Raw genomic sequence first — 21734 nt, 5'->3', positions numbered from 1 at the left:
GAGCACAGCGCCCCCTGCCCGGGAGAAGAGAGAACTGCAGGGAGCTGAGAGCACAGCGCCCCCTGCCTGGGAGGAGAGAGAACTGCAGGCGGCTGAGAGCACAGCGCCCCCTGCCCGGGAGGAGAGAGAACTCCAGGCGGCTGAGAGCACAGCGCCCCCTGCCCGGGAGGAGACAGAACTGCAGGCGGCCGAGAGCACAGCGCCCCCTGCCCGGGAGGAGACAGAACTGCAGGTGACCGGGAGAGTCAGCACCCCCTGCCTGGAAGGAAAGAGAACTGCGGGCGGCCGAGAGCACAGCGCTCCCTGCTGGGGAGGAGAGAGAACTGCGGGCGGCCTAGGCAGAGGGGAGGGATGTCCCAAGGATATAATCAATAACTGATCTAAGTGACAGGTGATCTGATTTTTCTGTTAGATTGGGAATTTATCACAGATTTTAACCCTATGCTCCATGTTTATAGTTTTCATTGGTGTAGATCTGAGTGTTCGATGTGACAGGAGAAAATATAACATATCAAAAGCATTTTATTGGTGTTGGTGGCCATTTAAAGGGAACCTGTCATCCTATTCAATTCTGCCTGAACCCCTAGTCATGGCGGCGGTCCCTGGCGGCACCATTAACCCCACCCCCTAGGCTGTGGCTGCTGATGTTGGACCAATCCTGCAGGGTTACTGAGAGCCATAACAGTTCTCCTAGTGCGCAGCCCGGGCTGGGACCCACCTCAGTAGCCCTCATACATATTTATACGGATGTGGTGCAGTGGGCAGGTGGAATGGAGGCTTGGGAGCGTCCTCGGTGCACCAAACCAATAACGGTGTCCCTGAGCCAATCCCACCGCAGATTGGGTTTTAGTTACTAGTGGGGTACCACAGGGATCAGTGTTGGGTCCACTTCTTTTTAATATTTTTATTAATGATCTTGTAGAGGGGCTACAGAGTAGAATCTCCATTTTTGCAGATGATACTAAACTGGGTAAAGTAATCAGCACAGAGAATGATAATATCATATTACAGAGGGATTTGGAGAAGCTAGAGGCTTGGGCGGAGAAATGGCAAATGAAGTTTAATGTGGATAAATGTAAGGTTATGCACTTGGGCCATAGAAATAATAAGTACAGTTATGTACTAAATAATAAAACACTGGGTAACACTACTTCCGAAAAGGACCTGGGGGTATTGGTGGAAAGTAAACTCAACTTTAGTGATCAGTACCAGGCAGCAGCGGCCAAGGCTAATAAAATAATGGGGTGCATCAAAAGAGGTATAGATGCTAAAGATGAGAACATAGTTTTGCTTCTTTACAAATCACTGGTCAGACCACACATGGAATACTGTATACAGCACCGGGCACCGGTATATAAGAAGGACATAGGTGAACTGGAGCGGGTGCAGAGGAGGGCAACAAAGGTCATTAAGGTAATGGGGGGGTTACAGGACCAGGACAGGTTATCAAGCTTGGGGCTATTTACGCTAGAAAAAAGACGTCTTAGGGGCGATCTGATCACAATGTACAAATATATGAATGGACAGTACAGAGATCTTTGTAGGGGTCTTTTTACTCCTAGGTCTGTAACAATGACAAGGGGGCATCCTCTACGTCTAGAGGAAAGAAGATTTCATCATCAGCATCGACGCGGGTTCTTTACTGTACGAGCGGTAAGACTGTGGAACTCTCTGCCACATGATGTTGTCATGGCCGATTCATTAAATAAGTTCAAGGGAGGCCTGGATGCTTTTCTTGAACAATATAATATTACAAGTTATGGGCATTAGATTTCTGGTGATACGTTGATCCAGGGATTGTTCTGGTTGCCATTGGAGTCGGGAGGGAGTTTTCTCCCTGTGGTGGGGTGGGTGTCGTCTGCCTCACAGGGGTTTTTGCCTTCCTGGATCGACACAGTAGGGTTCCCCTAGGTTGAACCTGATGGACTCTAGTCTTCTTTCAACCTTATTTACTATGTTACAAGGACTGTCTGTACCAGGATGCTGATCACTTCCCTTTATACGGCTCCTATTCCAGACGTGCAGAAGAGTCAGGAAATAGATTTACTTTTGGTTTGGTATTTGGCTATTGCTGCGAGTTGAAAAACTCAGATCCTTTAAAGGGGTACTCCAACATCAGCTAAAGAAACACACATGCTGCAGAAGCTTATAGCACTGTTACCAGTCCCCCAAATCTGAAATCACAAAAGAAAACCTGGTTGAGCAGTTACTCAGTACTACAAATCCCAGAATGGATTGCTTTCCCTCATCCAGTTATTACAGTCCCCTCCCCCAGCACTTCTGCCCGTTCCCTACCCAAAGATGTTGCAGAAGATCTCATCTCACTGCAGACTATTACACACCAGTGGGTTGCAGCACCTGCTGCATCACTCAGCATTATACACATCCTAATCGGGCACAACTGACAGCACAGGAGCGGTGCTGAGGAGGAAGGTGAGACATACCCCATTCTCAGTGACCACTAGGGAGGTTGGATTCATCAAATCTGCTGATAGTTGCCTTTTAAGCACAGTTTTCTGATACAGGAGTACCCCTTTAACTTGTGATGTATTGAATGGATCCCGGCCAATGACCTCTTGAACTGTATACTTATTGATTCTCCAGCTGGATTTGATATATCTGGTATCTGGTGTAGCGATATACAAATGGAGGATCAGCAGACAGCTCCAGCACCTTCATGCAAAATATAGCTAAAAAACCCAGCAAGCTCATCTTGTGGTGTAACGGCCTGTGACGCGGCTCTTGGTCCTCCGTGTACTTAGTGATTAGTCAGAAGGAACAGACGGGAATTTACAGCGAGAAAATGTGACATCTCAGCGTTGTGCAACATCTGCAGCAAATGTTCCCAGCGGGCGACGACGGTGACGGACCATAGAGGGAGAGTACACCCCAATCGTGTTCTGTATTTCTAGTATAGGCCATAACACATGATCACAGGGAGTACCAACCTCTGCAAACCAGAAAAGCCAGACCATGGTCACCTATTCATTTTCATACAAAAACCCCTTCAAGCAAATTAAAGTAGGAAAACCCTCTAAGTACCAGAATCAAAAAGTGGTGAGAGACAAAGAGGGTCTGGCCACTGCGGGGCCTGAGGCTGCCGGGGGGGAGGTTCCATGGCCTCTCACAGGGATGGGATCTTTGACAGACGCTGTCAGGACATTGTGTGAAGCAGCCGTTAACACAGATTTACACGCAAGTCTTTCCAAATCAACGGCAGTCTCTTTCGTAAAAAGTACTGTGTGTGAATATAGCCTTAAAGGAGAAGTCCAGTAAAAGATTTTATTAAGATGTTGTATAGCCCCATCCCCCCCCCCCCCCTCAAAAAAAAAAATTATACAAGTCTCCAATATACACTTATTACAGGAAATGCTTATAAAGTGCTTTTTCCCTGTGCTTACTACTGTATCAAGGCTTCACTTCCTGAATATCATGGTGATGTCACTTCCTGAATAACATGGTGATGTCACAACTCCCAGAGCTGTGCGGGCTGTGGCTGCTGAAGAGGATGATGGCAGAGGGATGCTCAGTGTCCCTCCAGTGCCCTGTGTCCCTCAGGGTCCCCCTGCCATCATCCTCCAGCAGCCACAGCCCGTAAAGCTCTGGGAGTCGGGACATCACCATGTTATCCAGGAAGTGAAGCCTTGATGCAGTAGTAAGTGCAGGTGGAACAAAACACTTTATAAGCATTTCCCGTAATAAGTGTATATTGGAGATTTGTATAACTTTTGGGGGGGCAATATGATACTTACATAAAAATTTTCGCAGAACTTCTCCTTTAAGCTGCATCCAATACATGGGTGATAGGGACCAGGCCTACCCACTAGAAGAGGACAGAAGCTTTCACACAGAACAGAGTTGATGTGTCAGCTGGATTTTTCCACTGTAGAAATAGGGCCGACTTATGCATGAAAGCGAGTGCACTGTAAAATCTGGAACCCATCAGACTGACTTCCCTGAGTCAATGGTAAAATTTAAAAGTAAACTTAAATAGAGAAAAGAGGCAGTGCATCCTACTCATGTGGAAGTACCAATATTCTATGGCAGATGGTTCCTAACCAGTTATATTGACACTCCCTGGGCATAAAGGACAACTGATCGCAAGAGTGGTCTTCTGTCCTGCTGAGAAAAGTTCCACCAAGCCTGATGGAGAGCCGAGTCACCTGGACAGGTTGCCATTAGTGACAAGTTTGGGTTCGGCGATGTTCGTCTAAACTGGAACCCTCAGCACTTGTCTCCCTGCATCGGAAGTAGTTAGATGCAGCCAGGAAAGCATGGGTGCAGCCTATTGCATATGGCTATATCCATGTTTTCCAAGACTCCCTAAGGTAGCATCTAACTTCTCCAGGCACTGAGAGTTTTGGTTCAGATGAACATTGCTGAAGCTAAACACTCTACAAGTTTACTTGATGCTAGTTTCTATTTGTCATCATTGATTTGTAAATTACCACGACTAACTGGCTAACTCAGTACCAAACCATTCTCCATTGAAAGAACAGGGAGATGCGGCACTTTTAGATTTGTTGCAGGAACTTTTGAATTATGTCCCATTATAGAGCCTGCAAATCTATTCCTGCCGTTCCCTGCACCACTCTGGTCTATGGGATGACAAGTTTGCAGCTTATCCTCATGCAAGTAAGCAGTGCTGAGCAGAGACACCAAGCACAGCTCCAGTGGCAGACCCTTGATTCTAATCCAGGGCAACCCCTTTAAAGGTCTCTAAGCTGCCCCATAGACCTGCTGTATAATTTAGGGAAAAAAATAAAACATTGAAACAAGTGTTTTATTTCTACTGAAGGGAGACGGAGGACAAGAAATAACGTGTTACCGGAGCGTTCTGCTCACCGAATGGCACTGCAGAGCCAACACAAAACGTTGCGTTTATTGGTTTTTTTTCCAGTCTCTCCAAAAAGGGGCAAGTCCTGGGAGGAAAAGTGCAAAACGCAAAATGAACAGCAAGAAAAATGCTGCAGTAGCATTGTTAAAATACAAAATATTTATATTATGGAACTATTAACACGTGATGTTTCATGGGGAAACTTTGGAACCACACAGCTGATTTTCAATTTTTGTTTTGATAAAATCAAGTCCATGTTCTCTTCCAGAAGTTTACGGCCAGGATTTCAGTTCGCTTCATTTTTCGACGCTTCATCAAAATTCTCTACGAGTTCTGCAGGAAGAAAGGAAAGAACCATCAATAAGAGTAATGGTCGGCAGATCCGATCAGGGTCAACGTTTAAAAAAATAAGCATTATACTTATCTGTCTGGGCTGCCCAGTGTCCTAGTATCTCCTCACAGCTGCTGCCGGCATCTGGAGCCATCGGTGCAGTGACAGGCCGCTCAGCCAATCACTGGCCAATGTTCTGTCCCATCCCAGACAGTGATTGGCAGAGTGGCCTGTCACTTTAAAGGCAGCTTCAGCAATGCCAGCAGCAGCTGTGGTGAGAAGCTAGAAGGACATCAGGGAGCAGAGAGCTCAAGTATATACTATACTCCTTTGATCACTTCATTCCTGGACGTGCCACTTCATCTTTTGAACTTTATATTGCCGAACCTTGGTTCAGGTTTTGGAGCTGGCATCCAACCTCGTCTGCTGAGTGCCGCAGACTTGTTTTGAAGAAAATTTAATATATATATATATATACACACACACACACACACACACACACACATACATACATACATACATATACATACATATACACCTCTTGCTTCACAATCAATGATCGAGCCTCCTAATAGCCTTGGTAAGTGAGCGTCAATCTAGCAGATCTGCATACATTAAATGTCGAGTCGTGGAATACAGCCCTAACTAGTTATTATACACTGGCCCCTTTTATGACTGTGTTCTGTAATTATTAACTGCTACTACCCTATTGTTCCCCTATTAGCTCCACAATGCTGCTGCCCAGCATGAGAAACACGATCCTGCCATAAACAGGAAAGAAAGAGGGGGCAGCCATGGAGCAGTGGAGATAAGCTTGTGCTGTGCGACATCCCATACTACGGGGAAGGAGAGAAGGAAGATAGCCGTCTCACATAAGGAGCATGGTCACCCGAGACTGGCTGACACTAGATCAGTATGTGGCTGGGTTACTGCACTTAATCCATTTGCACATACTTTAAGGAATGGAAAACTGCTTTATAATTAAATGGTAATCCTGATGTTACAGAAACCCCTGAGTCATAACCAGGTCATATGCATTTCATATAATTCTGAAATTATGTCACAGGATCCTTAACCACCATTCCCACCAAGCTTTACACGTGTAATAAAGTCACTTACCAGGGACATCATCATCCTCCTCTTCTATGTCCTCAGGTTTAGGCACCTTACTGTCCAATACTATAAAACAATAAAGGAGAAAGACGCAATGAGCCACAATCACATTGCAAAGGGTTTTACTGAAACCTTAGAAGGCGGACAAAACAAGCAAAACCAGAATCCCGAGAGGAGGCGGCCGCCCGAGAACAGAGACATGAGGTCTGCAGACAGTTGTCGGAGGCTACCAGCATTCTCTGCATTCACAGCTATTCCCGGCTCAGTATAAGCAGTGGGGGCGGCACAGACCAGTCCCACAGCTGCCGGGTAATTTTACACCATTCAGCCGCCTCCGCTTCAGCCTGATATACAACTAGAGAGTCAGACAAAATAATCAGGAAGGGAAACCTACCGGGCGAGACAAGTTTAGCAGGATCACAAGGAGCTTAACAGGGTTACGTTTTACAAGAGAAGCTACAAACTGCAGCATCATTGTTAAGAACTAGAGATCAGCAGAACTCCAGCGTGCTCGAGATTGTCTGAACCTTTAGTGGTGGCTGAAGTAGGATGCGGCCCTAGGGAGTCCGGGGTGGAGGTCACCTGTGTAACGGTACAATACTGGAGACCTTCTCTGACGTGAAGCCACACTACCATCAGTCGGCTATAGCTTGCTGTAAATAGAAACCTTCTAATTGGATCACAGGACAAACACGGGAAACGTGAAATCCTTATTCTCCCACTTGCTTTGTTATCTTTTATATGACTCCAGTCTGTAATACTTTATAAATTAATCGCTATAACTCGTATTATTCGCACCAACAACCGCGAGACCAAAGGAAACACTTTACACATGAGTTTTATACTTCTTGTTCACATCTATTGCTGGGCTCTTACCCTGGCGGGGGAACTGTTCGGCTAGCTTGCGGAGACTGGTGAGGCTGTCGGCTCCCAGTTGGCTCAGGATACCTGGGAGCATTTCTGTGATCTGCTTGACTTCTGCATGACCGGTGATTGCAAATGTGTTGGCAGAGAGGGAAGCTTGAACCTTGGGGTTGTTGAAGTGGATAACTGTGCCGTCGTCTTTAATCATATTAACCTGTGGAATAAAACCTAGGTGTTTTTGTTTGTTTTGTTTTTTACAAAGACCTTAAGGATATACAAAAAAAATCTACAAACTTGCCAAACGTTCTGGTTCAGCAACGTTTGTCCAATCCCAAACGCTTGCCATTTGACTCCTGGCATCTGCAGAAGTTGGATATCGCCCCAATGAGTCCTAGGGAACATGGACACAGTCTATGTTTGCATCCAGCACTCCCTAGGGCTGCATCCAACTTCTCCAGGGGTAAAATGCAGAGCGTTCAGTTGAACATTGCTGGACCCGAACCTTTGAGTAGTTCATTCATAACTAGCAATAAAGCTCAGACCAAAAGATGATCCGTTCACCCCAATACAGAGTAACAGAGTTTTACTATTCTTGTTAAGAAGGTCAGACATCACCTCTTACCTCCTCAATGCCAGCGATGTTATTTACTGCCAGTTTCTTGAGCGAGCTCTGAAGTTTCTTGTCGTCTGCTGTTGCCGTTCTGTGTACAACCTTCTTCTTTCTGCGGGCTGTTCCCTAGAGGGGGTAAAATGTCACCATTAAATCCTGTGTGTATTAGAACCCCTGAGAGTCACAATCACTGATGCCCATCTCCCTGGGATTCCATCATCCCTGATTGCTTTATAGTTGTGCTGACCGCCGCGGCTTGGGACCAGCCTTCAATGTCTGATCAGTGGGGAGCTGATGAGCTGGTTAACAATCAAGGAACAGCGTCTCCTTTGCCGTGAAGATCCGCAGCGGTCCCCAAGAAAAGATCCCCCACAATCAGACACTAACGGCCATAAATTTTTATGTCCCACAGAACCTCCACAAACAAAACTCATCTTATATAAGGAGGAATGACGCATAGCAGCACCAAGATAACCAAACTATACTAACGATATATAAAAGATCTCACTATTACTCAGGCACTTTCACTACATTTAGCAATTTACAGCTATAGTTGGGGAATGGTGCAGTTTTTGCAACTCAGTTCCATTGAAGTAAATGGAGCTTAATTACAAACCAAACCTGATCTAGAGACAAGAGTGGTGCTGTATCTGGAAGAAAGTGGCCATGTTTTTCTAACGCTGGATGAACCCTTTAAAGTGTACCTGTCCATTGGAAAAACTTGACACATCATAGACTTGTCAAAAGTTTTGACCGGTCCGTGTCTGAGTGTTCAGACCTGCGCCGATCGTGTCATGTGATGAGTTGGGCTCCTAATTTAAGTCTATGGAGCCGGACTCTTTCATTGATACATAGCTCATTCTCACAATCAGTACTGGTCTGAACACTTAGACCCAAACCAATGAAAACTTTTGACATGTCTCTATGATGTGTTAAAAGTTTTTCCAAACGACAGGTACATTTTAAAGGCATTGTCCGACCATTAACAGAGGATGGGAAGAAGTATAACCTGGGGGGGGAGGGGGGTCTGACTGCTGGGATTCAGCATCATTCTGATAACAGGGTTCTGCGTCTCTTGCTGAAATGAAGCAGTGGTTGTGCGTGTACAATGCCGCTCCATTCATTTTGTATGAGCCAGGAAGCCAAGTGACAGCAGCTAACAGACAATGAACGAGCTGAAGTGCACATGCAGCTCCCATTCCATTTCATGGACAAGAGGTATTCTGTCAGACTGCTGGGACCCCGCAATTCCATTTACTGTCTACAGAACAGCAGGGGACAGCCTAGCACAACACTCCTCACCTCTTCCATAGACAATGAATAGGCAGCAGTTAGACCCCACCCCCCATATGATATACTTACCTGCTCAGCTGTGGATAGCAAAGAAGTTCTTTAAACTCTGAATACCCCTTTAGGTTTTTCACCCATAAGGTTTGAAGAAGTGCGCAGGCAGTACACCAATACCTACCTTACCACCTATCCGGACCTGAGCTTGAAGTTTTGCTAGTTTTTCTTGATTCATAGTGAACCTGAAAAAAAAAAAATTACAAAGAATTAAATGAGACCGATGCGCCGAACCTTTTCATAGATTTCTCCATCTATAACTGCAGTAAATGTAAGAAGCTACGAAGCCGTGTGCAAGTCCGGTCCTAGAGCAGGTGAAGTGGCCCATTCCTTTTCAATAGCTGCTGTTCAGCCGACCACCCTCTCACCCAATCCCAATGTGTTCTCAATGAAGAGAGGGGTGGTAAGCCGCTGCCAGACTCCTCTGACACCGGTGTATCTCCAAGAAAAGAAACGATGGTCACCTGAAAACCAACATGCCCGATCCTTCTATCTTTATAAAAGGGCAGCCAGTCCTGCTGACTTAAGACTAATACACCTTAATGGCTATTGCTGAGAAGCGGCCGCAGCCCATAAAATCTATGACTGGAGGCCGAACGCAAAACATGAGGAATGTATAGCTCACTCCACAAACCTCAGAACAGCCATTACCTTGTCCAACAAAGCGTGATTCACAGCAATGATGGATGGTGACAGCTGCACCTACATGCAAGCAACGTCCACCCCACCCGGGGATACACAGGAGGCTGCCAGGTGCCAGCTACTCTCCATAAACTTGCAGGGGTTCACTGTGTTACCATAACGGCCACCATATTGTGCGCTCCTGTGACTATCAGGTTACGGCTCCAGTATATACCAGCCATTCCTCATCAGAAGTCTATAGTTCATCTCTTGCCTAATAAAGTGTCACCGTCTGCCAACTTTCTGAGAGGGGACGCCCTGAACACGACAAGAAGCTCAGAGCGAGTTCACACAGGCCAGATCTATTGCAGATTCTCACAGGTGGTACAGGGACGACACTTTACATACCAGGCAGATCGTTTTATCCTGGGTAATTTCAGCTTCTAATTGTTTCCAGATTTTCCCCATTTATATAAAAATCTGCAATAAAATCTCCAAGCAATGTAATGGAAGGCTCCAGGTTGTGCCCAGAGATCCCAAGCAAACTTACAGCTGGGGGTTGGAGTGGTGATTTTTTTATTTTTGCACAATTTGGAGCACAGGGATGGGGAACCTTCTGCCCTCCGGCTCCTGCATAACTACAACTCCCATCGTGCCTGGACAGCCTTCCAGATGGGAATTGTAGCTTTGCAACAGCTGGAGGGCCGAAGGTTCCCATCCTTGGTCTAGCAGCAGTGATCCACAACAAACCTGCCCAGTGTGAACTCACCTGTAAAGAAGATTATTGCATGTGGTTGTAACTTATTATTAGATAATTATACAGCATTTATATCAGGGAGTGACAACCAGACACAGGAGCTATAACACCAGCCACCGGCTTATTCTGGAGCATTTGCTCTGAATGTTATCGGTCCCGGCCGACGCTGGCCAACCCCGATGAGAAGCAAATGCATGACATTAAGGGTGGGAAACATGCAGGGAGTATTATTTCATCCGGTCTGCACTTAAAGGGGTACTCCGGCAAAAATAGTTTTATTTCAAATCAACTGGTTTCAGAAAGTTATATAGATTTGTAATTTACTTTTATTTATAAATCTGCAGTCTTCCAGTACTTCTCAGCAGCTGAATGTCCTGCAGGAAGTGGTGTATTCTCTCCAGTCTGACACAGTGCTCTCTGTTGCCACCTCTGTCCATGTCAGGAACTGTCCAGATCGGCAGCAAATCCCCATAGAAAATCCTCTCCAGCAGAGAGCACTGTGTCAGACTGGAGAGAATACACCACTTAATGTAGGACATACAGCAGCTGATAAGTACTGGAAGACTGGAGATTTTTATATAGAAGTAAATTATAAATCTATAAAACTTTCTGTGAGCAGTTGATTTGAAAGTATTTTTGGCCAGAGTACCCCTTTAATAAGAGCCATTAATCCAGGTCATGAAGCCTGTAGTTGGGCCAGGAGCTGAAGCTGTAATAGGGTAATAAGTGTGAACACAGCCCAGTGTGACCCTAATGTGTAATGTCACATCCCATAGTAAATAGAGGGCGGGGGATGGAGCTTTTGTTGGAGAGCGGATATAAATGGAAGCACCCCATCAGCACTTCTCCATGGCCGGGTCACATTCTGGTCGCTACTATCACTGGGGCAGGGATCAGCACACGCGGCACTTGCATCATATTCATAGAGTTATGATGAAACCTTCTACACCCTTCAAGCCACGCTGCAGTAATCCTGGGAGATCAGCACAGGCTACAGCAGTATCCAGGGTGTAGTCACTGGGCTATGTGATCAGACATGTATACAGCTACACAGACACTATCTGAGTGCACAACATGTGGCCCAGGCCGGCCTAGACGCAGCAAACAGGGTCACATTGCAGATCTGTAACCTGAGCCTCAGGCTACAGGACATGGATCAGATACCATCATCCTGACTGTGCAGCACATCAGGGATAGTCACCCTGACTGGTCACACAGCAGCCATATACACATCAGGGATAGCATCATCCTGTCTAATCACACAGCAGCCCCATACAGCACATCAGGGATACCGTCATCCTGACCGGTCACACAGCGGCCCCATTCAGCACATCAGGGATACTGTCATCCTGACCGGTCACACAGCGGCCCCATACAGCACATCAGGGATAGTCACCCTGACCGGTCACACAGCGGCCCCATTCAGCACATCAGGGATAGCGTCATCCTGACTGGTCACACAGCGGCCCCATTCAGCACATCAGGGATAGCGTCATCCTGACTGGTCACACAGCAGCCCCATTCAGCACATCAGGGATACCGTTATCTGACTGGTCACACAGCAGCCCTATACACATCAGAGACAAACTTACGGATACCTGAAATATACGGAGATGAATGGAGCGTGCTGAACTACAATAAATATTCCTTTTGATGGAGAAACGTGCACACTCAGCCTATTGGACCATGCATGTATACATGGAAGCAGCATATACAACTGTCTGCTGAAGTGTGTGAACAGCGGCTATTATAAGGCAATGGTATAGGCCATCACACGAGTAGTCACAAGTGCAAAATAGGTACATACAAAAAAGAACTCCATCTCCACTGGGGGCGGGGCTACCACCCCCAGGGCACCAATCCGCCCCCTTTCTAATGAAAATCAGCAGATTGGTGAACGGTGCCGCGGATGGAGGTGAGACACTTCTCTTCATCCTCAGCGCCCCGTCTATAGGGAAATATCAGCAGGTTAGATGCTTCTAACCCTTTCAAGTGACCATTTCTTGTTTTGGCAAAAATACTGTGTGTGAATACAGCCGCTCGGCATCAGAGAACACCCCACCACCCCGAACAAGTGGTACAGTCCTTACTATTATTCTATGCAGATTTATTCACAATGGTAATAACTATGTGGGCAATGTGGACAGAGGACACCTGGAATATCATGTACCTGTATACAAGGACGTGGCTGCAGACTATATACAGATATACGACTACAGCACAGAGATGGTTCACACCATGACATGAGGCAGAACTACAATTCCCAGCATGCCTGGAGTGACAAAGCTTTCTGGTTATGATGGGAATTGTAGTCCTGCTGCAGGTTCCCATCCCAGCTCTATATCTATACTGTAAGAGCGGTGAGGCTATGGATCCATGATGGTAGATCCCTCTCTAATAGTAATATTACTGGGGGTCGGCCAGTGACCCCGGGATACAGTCTGGATTGTGATTGTTCCCTATGGGGCGAGCTGCGGGGGGTTTACCTTCTTCTGAATCAGCAGGTTACACCATAGACTTAGATGGACCTGTGTTTGGCATCTTTTACCTCTATCATCTGTATCTATATATGAGTGATATAGTATTTTATTATAGTATTTGTGCAGATGATGGGAGGCGGGCATCATACAGCAGCATTTATCACCTGTGTACGTATATTTATTTATTAGTTATATAGTATTTTATTACAGCACTTGTGCAGACGATGGGGCCCGGTGTCATACATCACCAGTGAGAGAGAGAGTGTGTGTGTGTGTGAGAGTGTATAAATATATATATATATATATATATATATATATATATATATATATATATATATATAATGTGTGTGTGTGATATAGTATTAATTATATATTTGTGCAGACAATGGGCCCAAACGTTACACAGAGCGGCGTTTATAAGTGATATAGTACTTTATTATATATTTATGCAGACGATGGGCTCGGGTGTCATACAGCGGCGTTTATCACCTGTATCTATATGTGTATATATGTGTGCGATATAATATTTATTACAGTATTTGTGCAGACGATGGGCCCTGGCATCATACAACGGTGTTTATTAATGATATAGTACTTTATTATATATTTGTGCAGATGATGGACACACGTGTCATACAGCGGCGTGTGTGTGTATGTATATATATATATTTAGTGATATAGTATTTATTATATATTTGTGCAGACGATGGGCCCCGGCATCATACAGAGATGTTTATCACCTTTATTCCTATGGATCTGATGACTGACAGCTGTCACTATAACCCCTGGCCCACTGCTGCTGTACAACTACAACCCCCAGCATGCCCTGACAGCTTCAGCATGCTGGGAGTTGTAGTCCTACATAAGCTTATGGCATGCAGACCACTGGAGAGGTGTATGGGGGGCCCAGCTACACGCTGCTATAACCATAGAGCCCCCAGAAGGCCAGACAGGACCTCAGCTACACGCTGCTATAACCATAGAGCCCCCAGAAGGCCAGACAGGACCTCAGCTACACGCTGCTATAACCATAGAGCCCCCAGAAGACCAGACAGGACCTCAGCTACACGCTGCTATAACCATAGAGCCCCCAGAAGGCCAGACAGGACCCCAGCTACACGCTGCTATAACCATAGAGCCCCCAGAAGGCCAGACAGGACCCCAGCTACACGCTGCTATAACCATAGAGCCCCCAGAAGGCCAGACAGGACCTCAGCTACACGCTGCTATAACCATAGAGCCCCCAGAAGGCCAGACAGGACCTCAGCTACACGCTGCTATAACCATAGAGCCCCCAGAAGGCCAGACAGGACCTCAGCTACACGCTGCGACTTTTCCGCGACGCTCTTGCTCCCGGGCACAGATGTCGCTAGGACACAGCATAACGTATCTGATACCGACAACAAGTAACATCCTCGTCTACACCGGACTCGCCCATTGCGGCAGTGAGCTCCCCGGTCCAGGGCCCTCCCCGGCCTCCTCCCTGCCGCCCTCCCGGAGCACGGACACACGAAACACAAGCACTCCCGCGGACAGGACGCCGCGGACACTCCTCACACTATCACCCCGGGTGACAACGAGCGCTGTAACCGAGCACCGGAGACTCACTCACCTCTACCGAACAACTCCGCTTCAACACGAGGTAATCAAGATGGCGATAAAGGATGATGGGCGGTACGTAACGTCGCCTCGCACGCTGGGGGCGGGGCTACAACAGGATCGCGGTGACGTCATTCCGCGACGCGCAGCGCTCTTCTGCTAGGCCTGTTCTGTTTCTATGGCAACAGCGTCAGCCACTAATGTAGAGCATCCTGGTGAATGAGGATCTGACTGCACCTTGTATTCTAGAACATCACTTAAAGGAGAAGTCCGGCCAAAATTAATTTTTGATATGTTGTTACTTATGAAAAGTTATACAAATTTCTAATGTACATTAATTATGGGAAATGCACATATAGAGCTATTTCCCTTAATTTAGTGTATCAGGAAGTGTTAGAAATATCTCTGAAGAAGTGACGTCACGACCCAGGGTGTAATTCCTATGGAGTGTCCAGCAGGGGGCGCTCTCTATATAGAAGTCTATGGGACTTTATTGTTTCTATGGGTTTCTATGTAATGTAATGTAATGTAATGTAGTGTACAGTGCTTTATTGAATGAATACATCTATGGAATACTTTGGGGAGCAAGTGTCCTTGCTCCCCAAAGTATTGCATAAATGTATTCATTCAATACATTCAATACACAGTAAGCCCGCCGATCCGCCGAATTTCCGCCGCATTCCCGCCGATCCGCCACACGCTGATCCGCCGCATTCCCGCCGATCCGGACCATATACATTGAACTACAGCTCCCATCATCTGCTTATAGTATGAACAGGTGATGGGAGCTGTAGCTGGGTAAGGGATATGACATGCCGCCGGGCGCAGGGGGGAGCCGCTCAGTACACAGGAGCGCTCCCCCCTCCTCCTCCTCCTTCCGTGATACCTTCCCCCCTATAGCACTGCTGAGTCCCTGCCTGGCCGCCGCTCTCCACTCTCATATACCGGCTCCCTGCATCAGCGCGGACACCAGGATGCATCGGGAGCCGGTATGTATGGGGGGAGAGCGGAGAGCGGCGGCCAGGCAGGGAGTCAGCATTGGTATAGGCGGAAGTTATCACGGAAGGAGGAGGAGGAGGGGGGAGAGCTGCTGTGTACTGAGCGGCTCCCCCCTGCGCCCGGCGGCATGTCATATCCATTACCTGTTCATACTATAAGCAGATGATGGGAGCTGTAGTTCATTGTATATGGTCCGGATCGGCGGGAATGCGGCGGATCAGCGTGTGGCGGATCGGCGGGAATGCGGCGGAAATGCGGCGGATCGGCGGGCTTACTGTGTATTGAATGTATTGAATGAATACATCTATGGAATACTTTGGGGAGCAAGTGTCCTTGCTCCCCAAAGTATTGCATAAATGTATTCATTCAATAAAGCACTGTACACTACATTACATTACATTACATTACATAGAAACCCATAGAAACAATAAAGTCCCATAGACTTCTATATAGAGAGCGCCCCCTGCTGGACACTCCATAGGAATTACACCCTGGGTCGTGACGTCACTTCTTCAGAGATATTTCTAACACTTCCTGATCTACTAAATTAAGGGAAATAGCTCTATATGTGCATTTCCCATAATTAATGTACATTAGAAATTTGTATAACTTTTCATAAGTAACAACATATCAAAAATTAATTTTGGCCGGACTTCTCCTTTAACTAGAGAAGAGATTCTTAAAGGGGTTCTCCAGCACTACAAAAACATGGCCACTTTTCCCCTCTCTTGTCTCCAGATTGGGTGCGGTTTCAAACTCAGTTCCATTGAAGTAAATGGAGCTTAATTGCAAACTACACCTGAACTGGAGAAATGAGAGGGGGAAAGTGGCCATGTTTTTGTAGAGCTGGATAACCCCTTTAAAGTGTTTTTTTTATGCTTGTTGTCTAGGTTACCGACCACCACTCTGCTCTAAAAGCAGAGTGACTATTTTCTATTTCATAGGCAGCACACAAACTATTATTAGCTTAGACGGGAATATCCCTTTAAGAAAGCAACATCTGTGTGATTTGTAAAAGTGTCATATAAAGCATCAGAGTCCCATATAGTGCATATGACCCCCTTTAGGGCACCTTAGAATGAGTACAGACCGCAGACCAGCCATGATGTTTCCCAGCCTATGGCTCTCCAGCTGTTGCACAATTACCAGTCCCAGGATCCTGGATAGTTGTTGGTTATCCAGGCATGATGGAAGTTGTCGTTTTGCAACACCTGGAGAATCACAGGTTGAGGTTACATTGCTTTTAAAGGGGTTGTAGGGGATAAGAATAAAAAAAGAAGTGATACTCACCTACCCTGATTCTCTGCATTGACAGCAGCTCCATAGAGCACGAATAGAGCCACAGGTCACATACCATCCCCACAGCTCTATTCAAAACAATGGGGCCTATCTGGAGATCGCCGGAGGGGGGCCTGGTGGTTGGACCCCCGCAATCTCTTACTTGTCTCCTATCCTGTGGATAGGGGAGAAGTAAATATCAATCAGGAAACCTCAGATTAAATCAGATCTCTTATATAACCCCCAATACAAAATCCCCTTAATAAATCCTGACCCCACCAGAGTCTCTTAAAGGGATTATCCAGCTTTATGAAACTGATGGCCTGTCCCGCAGCACCTGCACTGATCCCTTACTTGGAATAAAGTCAAGGAGGTAGCTCTATGCCGCTGCTCCGTGTACTTGACTGACAGGTCACTTCCAAAGTATTTGCTGTCAATCAAACCCAGCAAACCAGACCACTGGGACGTTCAATGATCATGAGAATGGGGGTCCCATGTCCCTTAATATGGAGTGATGGTTGAGCATTTATACTGGCGCTCTATTCAACACCTTAAGGCTATGTTCACATTATGTATTTTTATGAAAAGAACAGACATTGTTTTCAATTAACCGGCCGTTGTTCACGCAAAGTTTTTCTAACCGTTGTGCATTGATTTCAATACAACATCGGCCGTTGTTCGTACCTTGTGTGAACATAGCTTATAGCTATGTTCACACAGTGTATTTTTTATAGACAAGAACGGCCAATGTCGGCAATTAAAACAATGGCTGTTCTTAATGCACTGCATTGAACTCTATGGGTAACAACGGCCGTTGTTCACACACTGTTGTTTCCGTTTTGTTCACACAATCTATGGCTGTTCTAATGGGCGTAGATTGCATAGGCTATGGAGGGCAGAGTTGTGGAGATGAGGGAGGAGGTGTATGGAGGGCAGAGTTGTGGAGATGAGGAGATGTATGGAGGGGCAGAGTTGTGGAGATGAGGGAGGAGATGTATGGAGGGCAGAGTTGTGGAGATGAGGAGATGTATGGAGGGGCAGAGTTGTGGAGATGAGGGAGGAGATGTATGGAGGGCAGAGTTGTGGAGATGAGGGAGGAGATGTATGGAGGGCAGAGTTGTGGAGATGAGGGAGGAGATGTATGGAGGGCAGAGTTGTGGAGATAAGGGAGGAGGTGTATGGAGGGCAGAGTTGTGGAAATGAGGCAGGAGGTGTATGGAGGGCAGAGTTGTGGAGATGAGGGAGGAGATGTATGGAGGGCAGAGTTGTGGAGATGAGGGATGAGATGTATGGAGGGGCAGAGTTGTGGAGATGAGGGAGGAGATGTATAGAGGCCAGAGTTGTGGAGATGAGGGGGGAGATGTATGGAGGGCAGAGTTGTGGAGATGAGGGGGGAGATGTATAGAGGGCAGAGTTGTGGAGATGAGGGGGGAGATGTATAGAGGGCAGAGTTGTGGAGATGAGGGGGGAGATGTATGGAGGGCAGAGTTGTGGAGATGAGGGAGGAGATGTATGGAGGGCAGAGTTGTGGAGATGAGGGGGGAGATGTATAGAGGGCAGAGCTGTGGAGATGACGGAGGAGATGTATGGAGGGCAGAGCTGTGGAGATGAGGGAGGAGATGTATGGAGGGCAGAGTTGTGGAGATGAGGGAGGAGATGTATGGAGGGCAGAGTTGTGGAGATGAGGGAGGAGATGTATGAAGGGGCAGAGTTGTGGAGATGAGGGAGGAGATGTATGGAGGGCAGAGTTGTGGAGAGCTTTATGGGTGAGGGTGAGGAGTTTGAAGTGAATTCTGCAGCCAAGAAGCCATTGTTACCTCTCTGCACTCCCCTGGTATCCTCCTGCCCCATCTTTGCGTCTAAAGCTTATTGTTGCCCCCGTCTCTGCAGTGACAGTCAGGTCAGCCAATCACTGACATGTATGAAGGGGCAGAGTTGTGGAGATGAGGGAGGAGATGTATGGAGGGCAGAGTTGTGGAGATGAGGGAGGAGATGTATGGAGGGCAGAGTTGTGGAGATGAGGGAGGAGATGTATGAAGGGGCAGAGTTGTGGAGATGAGGGAGGAGATGTATGGAGGGCAGAGTTGTGGAGATGAGGGAGGAGATGTATGGAGGGCAGAGTTGTGGAGATGAGGGAGGAGATGTATGAAGGGCAGAGTTGTGGAGATGAGGGAGGAGATGTATGAAGGGGCAGAGTTGTGGAGATGAGGGAGGAGATGTATAGAGGCCAGAGTTGTGGAGATGAGGGAGGAGATGTATGAAGGGCAGAGTGTAACGGCTGGAGTAGTGGATCCACTGGACCGTCACCAGCGATGGCACTAACCTCACCAGGGAGCGGAGTCTAAGGGGCCGCTGGTTCTCACCAGAGCCCGCCGCAAGGCGGGATGGACTTGCTGCGGCAGGCGACCCCCAGGTCGCTACCCCTGGCTTGGTTGCTAGTGACGGCAGGCGAGGCGTGGCAGGAGCAGTAGGCGGGAGATGGTGCTGGCAGAGGTCTGTAGGCGTAACCGCAGGTGACAGGCTGAACACAGGAGCAGTGGTGTAACAGGGGAGCAGGAACCAGGAACAAGGACTAGGGACCAGGTAGCGGATAGGAATCAGGAACAACGGGAAGGCAGCGGGCAAGGACTAGGGACAAGGACTGGAGACAGGAACAAGGAACAGGGACTAAGGTCAGGAACAACAGGGGGCTGGGCCAAACGCTATGGGAAGCATGTAGAGGCTCCAACCCGAGGGACAGGGCACGCTGGGATTTATAGGAAGTGATTGGGTGCAACTACCAATTAGGGGCGGACTGGCCCTTTAAATCTGAGACAGCCGGCATGCGCGCCGGCCGGCACAGTCGGAGACAGGAGCGGAGGAGAGGTGAGGCGCCCCCAGGGGCCGAACTAGCAGCAGTGCCGGGTCCCTGCACAAGGACCCCGGCGGCTGCAAGGGGCAAGAGGAGGTCGCGGCGGCGGCCCGGAACACGGGACGCCGCCGCGGCCGTGACACAGAGTTGTGGAGATGAGGGAGGAGATGTATAGAGGCCAGAGTAGTGGAGATGAGGGAGGAGATTTATGGAGGGCAGAGTTGTGGAGATGAGGGAGGAGATGTATGGAGGGCAGAGTTGTGGAGATGAGGGAGGAGATGTATGGAGGGCAGAGTTGTGGAGATGAGGGAGGAGATGTATAGAGGCCAGAGTTGTGGAGATGAGGAGGGAGATGTATGGAGGGCAGAGTTGTGGAGATGAGGGAGGAGATGTATGGAGGGCAGAGTTGTGGAGAGCTTTATGGGTGAGGGTGAGGAGTTTGAAGTGAATTCTGCAGCCAAGAAGCCATTGTTACCTCTCTGCACTCCCCTGGTATCCTCCTGCCCCATCTTTGCGTCTAAAGCTTATTGTTGCCCCCGTCTCTGCAGTGACAGTCAGGTCAGCCAATCACTGACAGAGACAGGACAGCACCACGACCAGTGATTGGCTGAGCACGCTGTCACTTCTGGTCAGCAGGAGACTTGAAGATGCCGCAGAAGGACACAGGGGGAGCGTGAACAGGTGAGAATAAGCTCTTTATGATTTTCCCTTTGACTGCAGCATAATTTAAGGTTTTTAGGCAATAAAAAAGCCATTTCATTGCAGACATGGGGGGGAGTGTCTCTACCTTCCTATCCTATCCCTACCTTCCTATCCTATCCCTACCTTCCTATCCTATCCCTACCTCCCTATCCTATCCCTACCTCCCTATCCTATCCCTACCTCCCTATCCTATCTCTACCTTCCTATCCTATTCTATCCCTACCTTCCTATCCTAACCCTACCTTCCTATCTTATCCCTACCTTCCTATCCTATAACTACCTTCCTATCCTATCCCTACCTTCCTATCCATACCTTCATATCCTTACCTTCCTATCCTATCCCTACCTTCCTACCCTATCCCTACCTTCCTATCCCTACCTTCCTATCCTATCCCTACATTCATATCCTTACCTTCCTATCCTATCCCTACCTTCCTATCCTATCCCTACCTTCCTATCCTATCCCTACCTTCCTATCCTCTCCCTACCTTCATATCCTGCACTATAGCAATGTATCATATCATTAATTAACACCTGGACCACACACCGCTCGGACAGTGCCAGAAATGCAACACGCAAGCTTCAATAAATATCAAGGGTGGCCTGTGCCTTTGGTCTATTGTGTATTTGAGCCTGTCACCCCTGCCTTATACCAAGATTAAGTGCATCTGTGTGAAACACGTAGAGCAGCTCTCTTTGTTAGCATTTTTTGGGTCCCATCCAACAGGGATCCCAAGCTACTATCAGCAAGGAGCCAGCAATGGGGAGTAAACCTGGGTGCTCCAACACCAAGCCAGCACCAAACCTGAGCCTGCAACACCGCATCTAGGACTGCTTGACTCATAACACCCTAAGCCATCTCCCGCTCTGAAGGTTAAAGGGGTAGTTCACAAAAAAAAATCTTTCAAATCAACCGGTCCCAGCAAGTGTCAGAGATCTATAATTTACTTCAAAAATCTCAAGTCTTCCAGTACTTACAGTACTTATCAGCAGCTGTATGTCCTGCAGGAAGTGGAGTATTCTCTCCAGTCTGACACAGTGCTCTCTGCTGCCACCTCTGTCCATGTCAGGAACTGTCCAAAGCAGAACAAGGTTTTCTTTGGGGATTTTCTGCTGCTCTGGACAGTTCCTGACATGGACAGAGGTGGCAGCAGAGAGCACTGTGTCACACTGGAGAGAATACACCACTTCCTGCAGGACATAGAGCAGCTGATAAGTACTGGAAGACTGGAGATTTTTCAATAGAAAAAAAATTACAAATCTCTGGGACCAGGTGATTTGAAAGAAAAACTTCAGAACATCACATTCCAGTACAGCCACAGACTCCTGCCCCTGCAGAACATCACAT

The 21734-nt window shown here is 47.5% G+C and overlaps 1 protein-coding gene across 1 annotated transcript; it reads right to left on the bottom strand.

Moving 5' to 3' along the window:
- Positions 1-4764: 4764 nt before the first annotated feature.
- On the bottom strand, positions 4765-14668 carry BTF3L4 (basic transcription factor 3 like 4). Its single transcript, XM_069981609.1, has 6 exons — positions 14570-14668; positions 9224-9284; positions 7768-7881; positions 7158-7359; positions 6288-6347; positions 4765-5170 (listed from the first exon to the last, which is right to left on the bottom strand). The coding sequence occupies exons 2-6, from the start codon at positions 9275-9277 to the stop codon at positions 5124-5126; spliced, it is 477 nt and encodes a 158-aa protein (XP_069837710.1). The 5' UTR covers positions 9278-9284; positions 14570-14668; the 3' UTR covers positions 4765-5123.
- Between the last annotated feature and the right edge of the window lie 7066 nt (positions 14669-21734).

The sequence above is a fragment of the Dendropsophus ebraccatus genome, chromosome 8 (genome assembly GCF_027789765.1).
Source record: "Dendropsophus ebraccatus isolate aDenEbr1 chromosome 8, aDenEbr1.pat, whole genome shotgun sequence".
NCBI lineage: Eukaryota > Metazoa > Chordata > Amphibia > Anura > Hylidae > Dendropsophus > Dendropsophus ebraccatus.
Note: the sequence above shows the minus strand (reverse complement) of the source record. Positions and strands in the feature narration are given on the sequence as shown.

Coding starts and splice junctions, on each gene's coding strand:
- BTF3L4 (XM_069981609.1), bottom strand. CDS start 9,277: ATGAATCAAGAAAAACTAGCAAAACTTCAAGCTCAGGTCCGGATAGGT. Junction 7,882..9,223: donor AGGTCCGGATAGGTGGTAAG/GTAGGTATTGGT, acceptor TACCCCCTCTAG/GGAACAGCCCGCAGAAAGAA. Junction 6,348..7,157: donor CGAACAGTTCCCCCGCCAGG/GTAAGAGCCCAG, acceptor ATTGTTTTATAG/TATTGGACAGTAAGGTGCCT.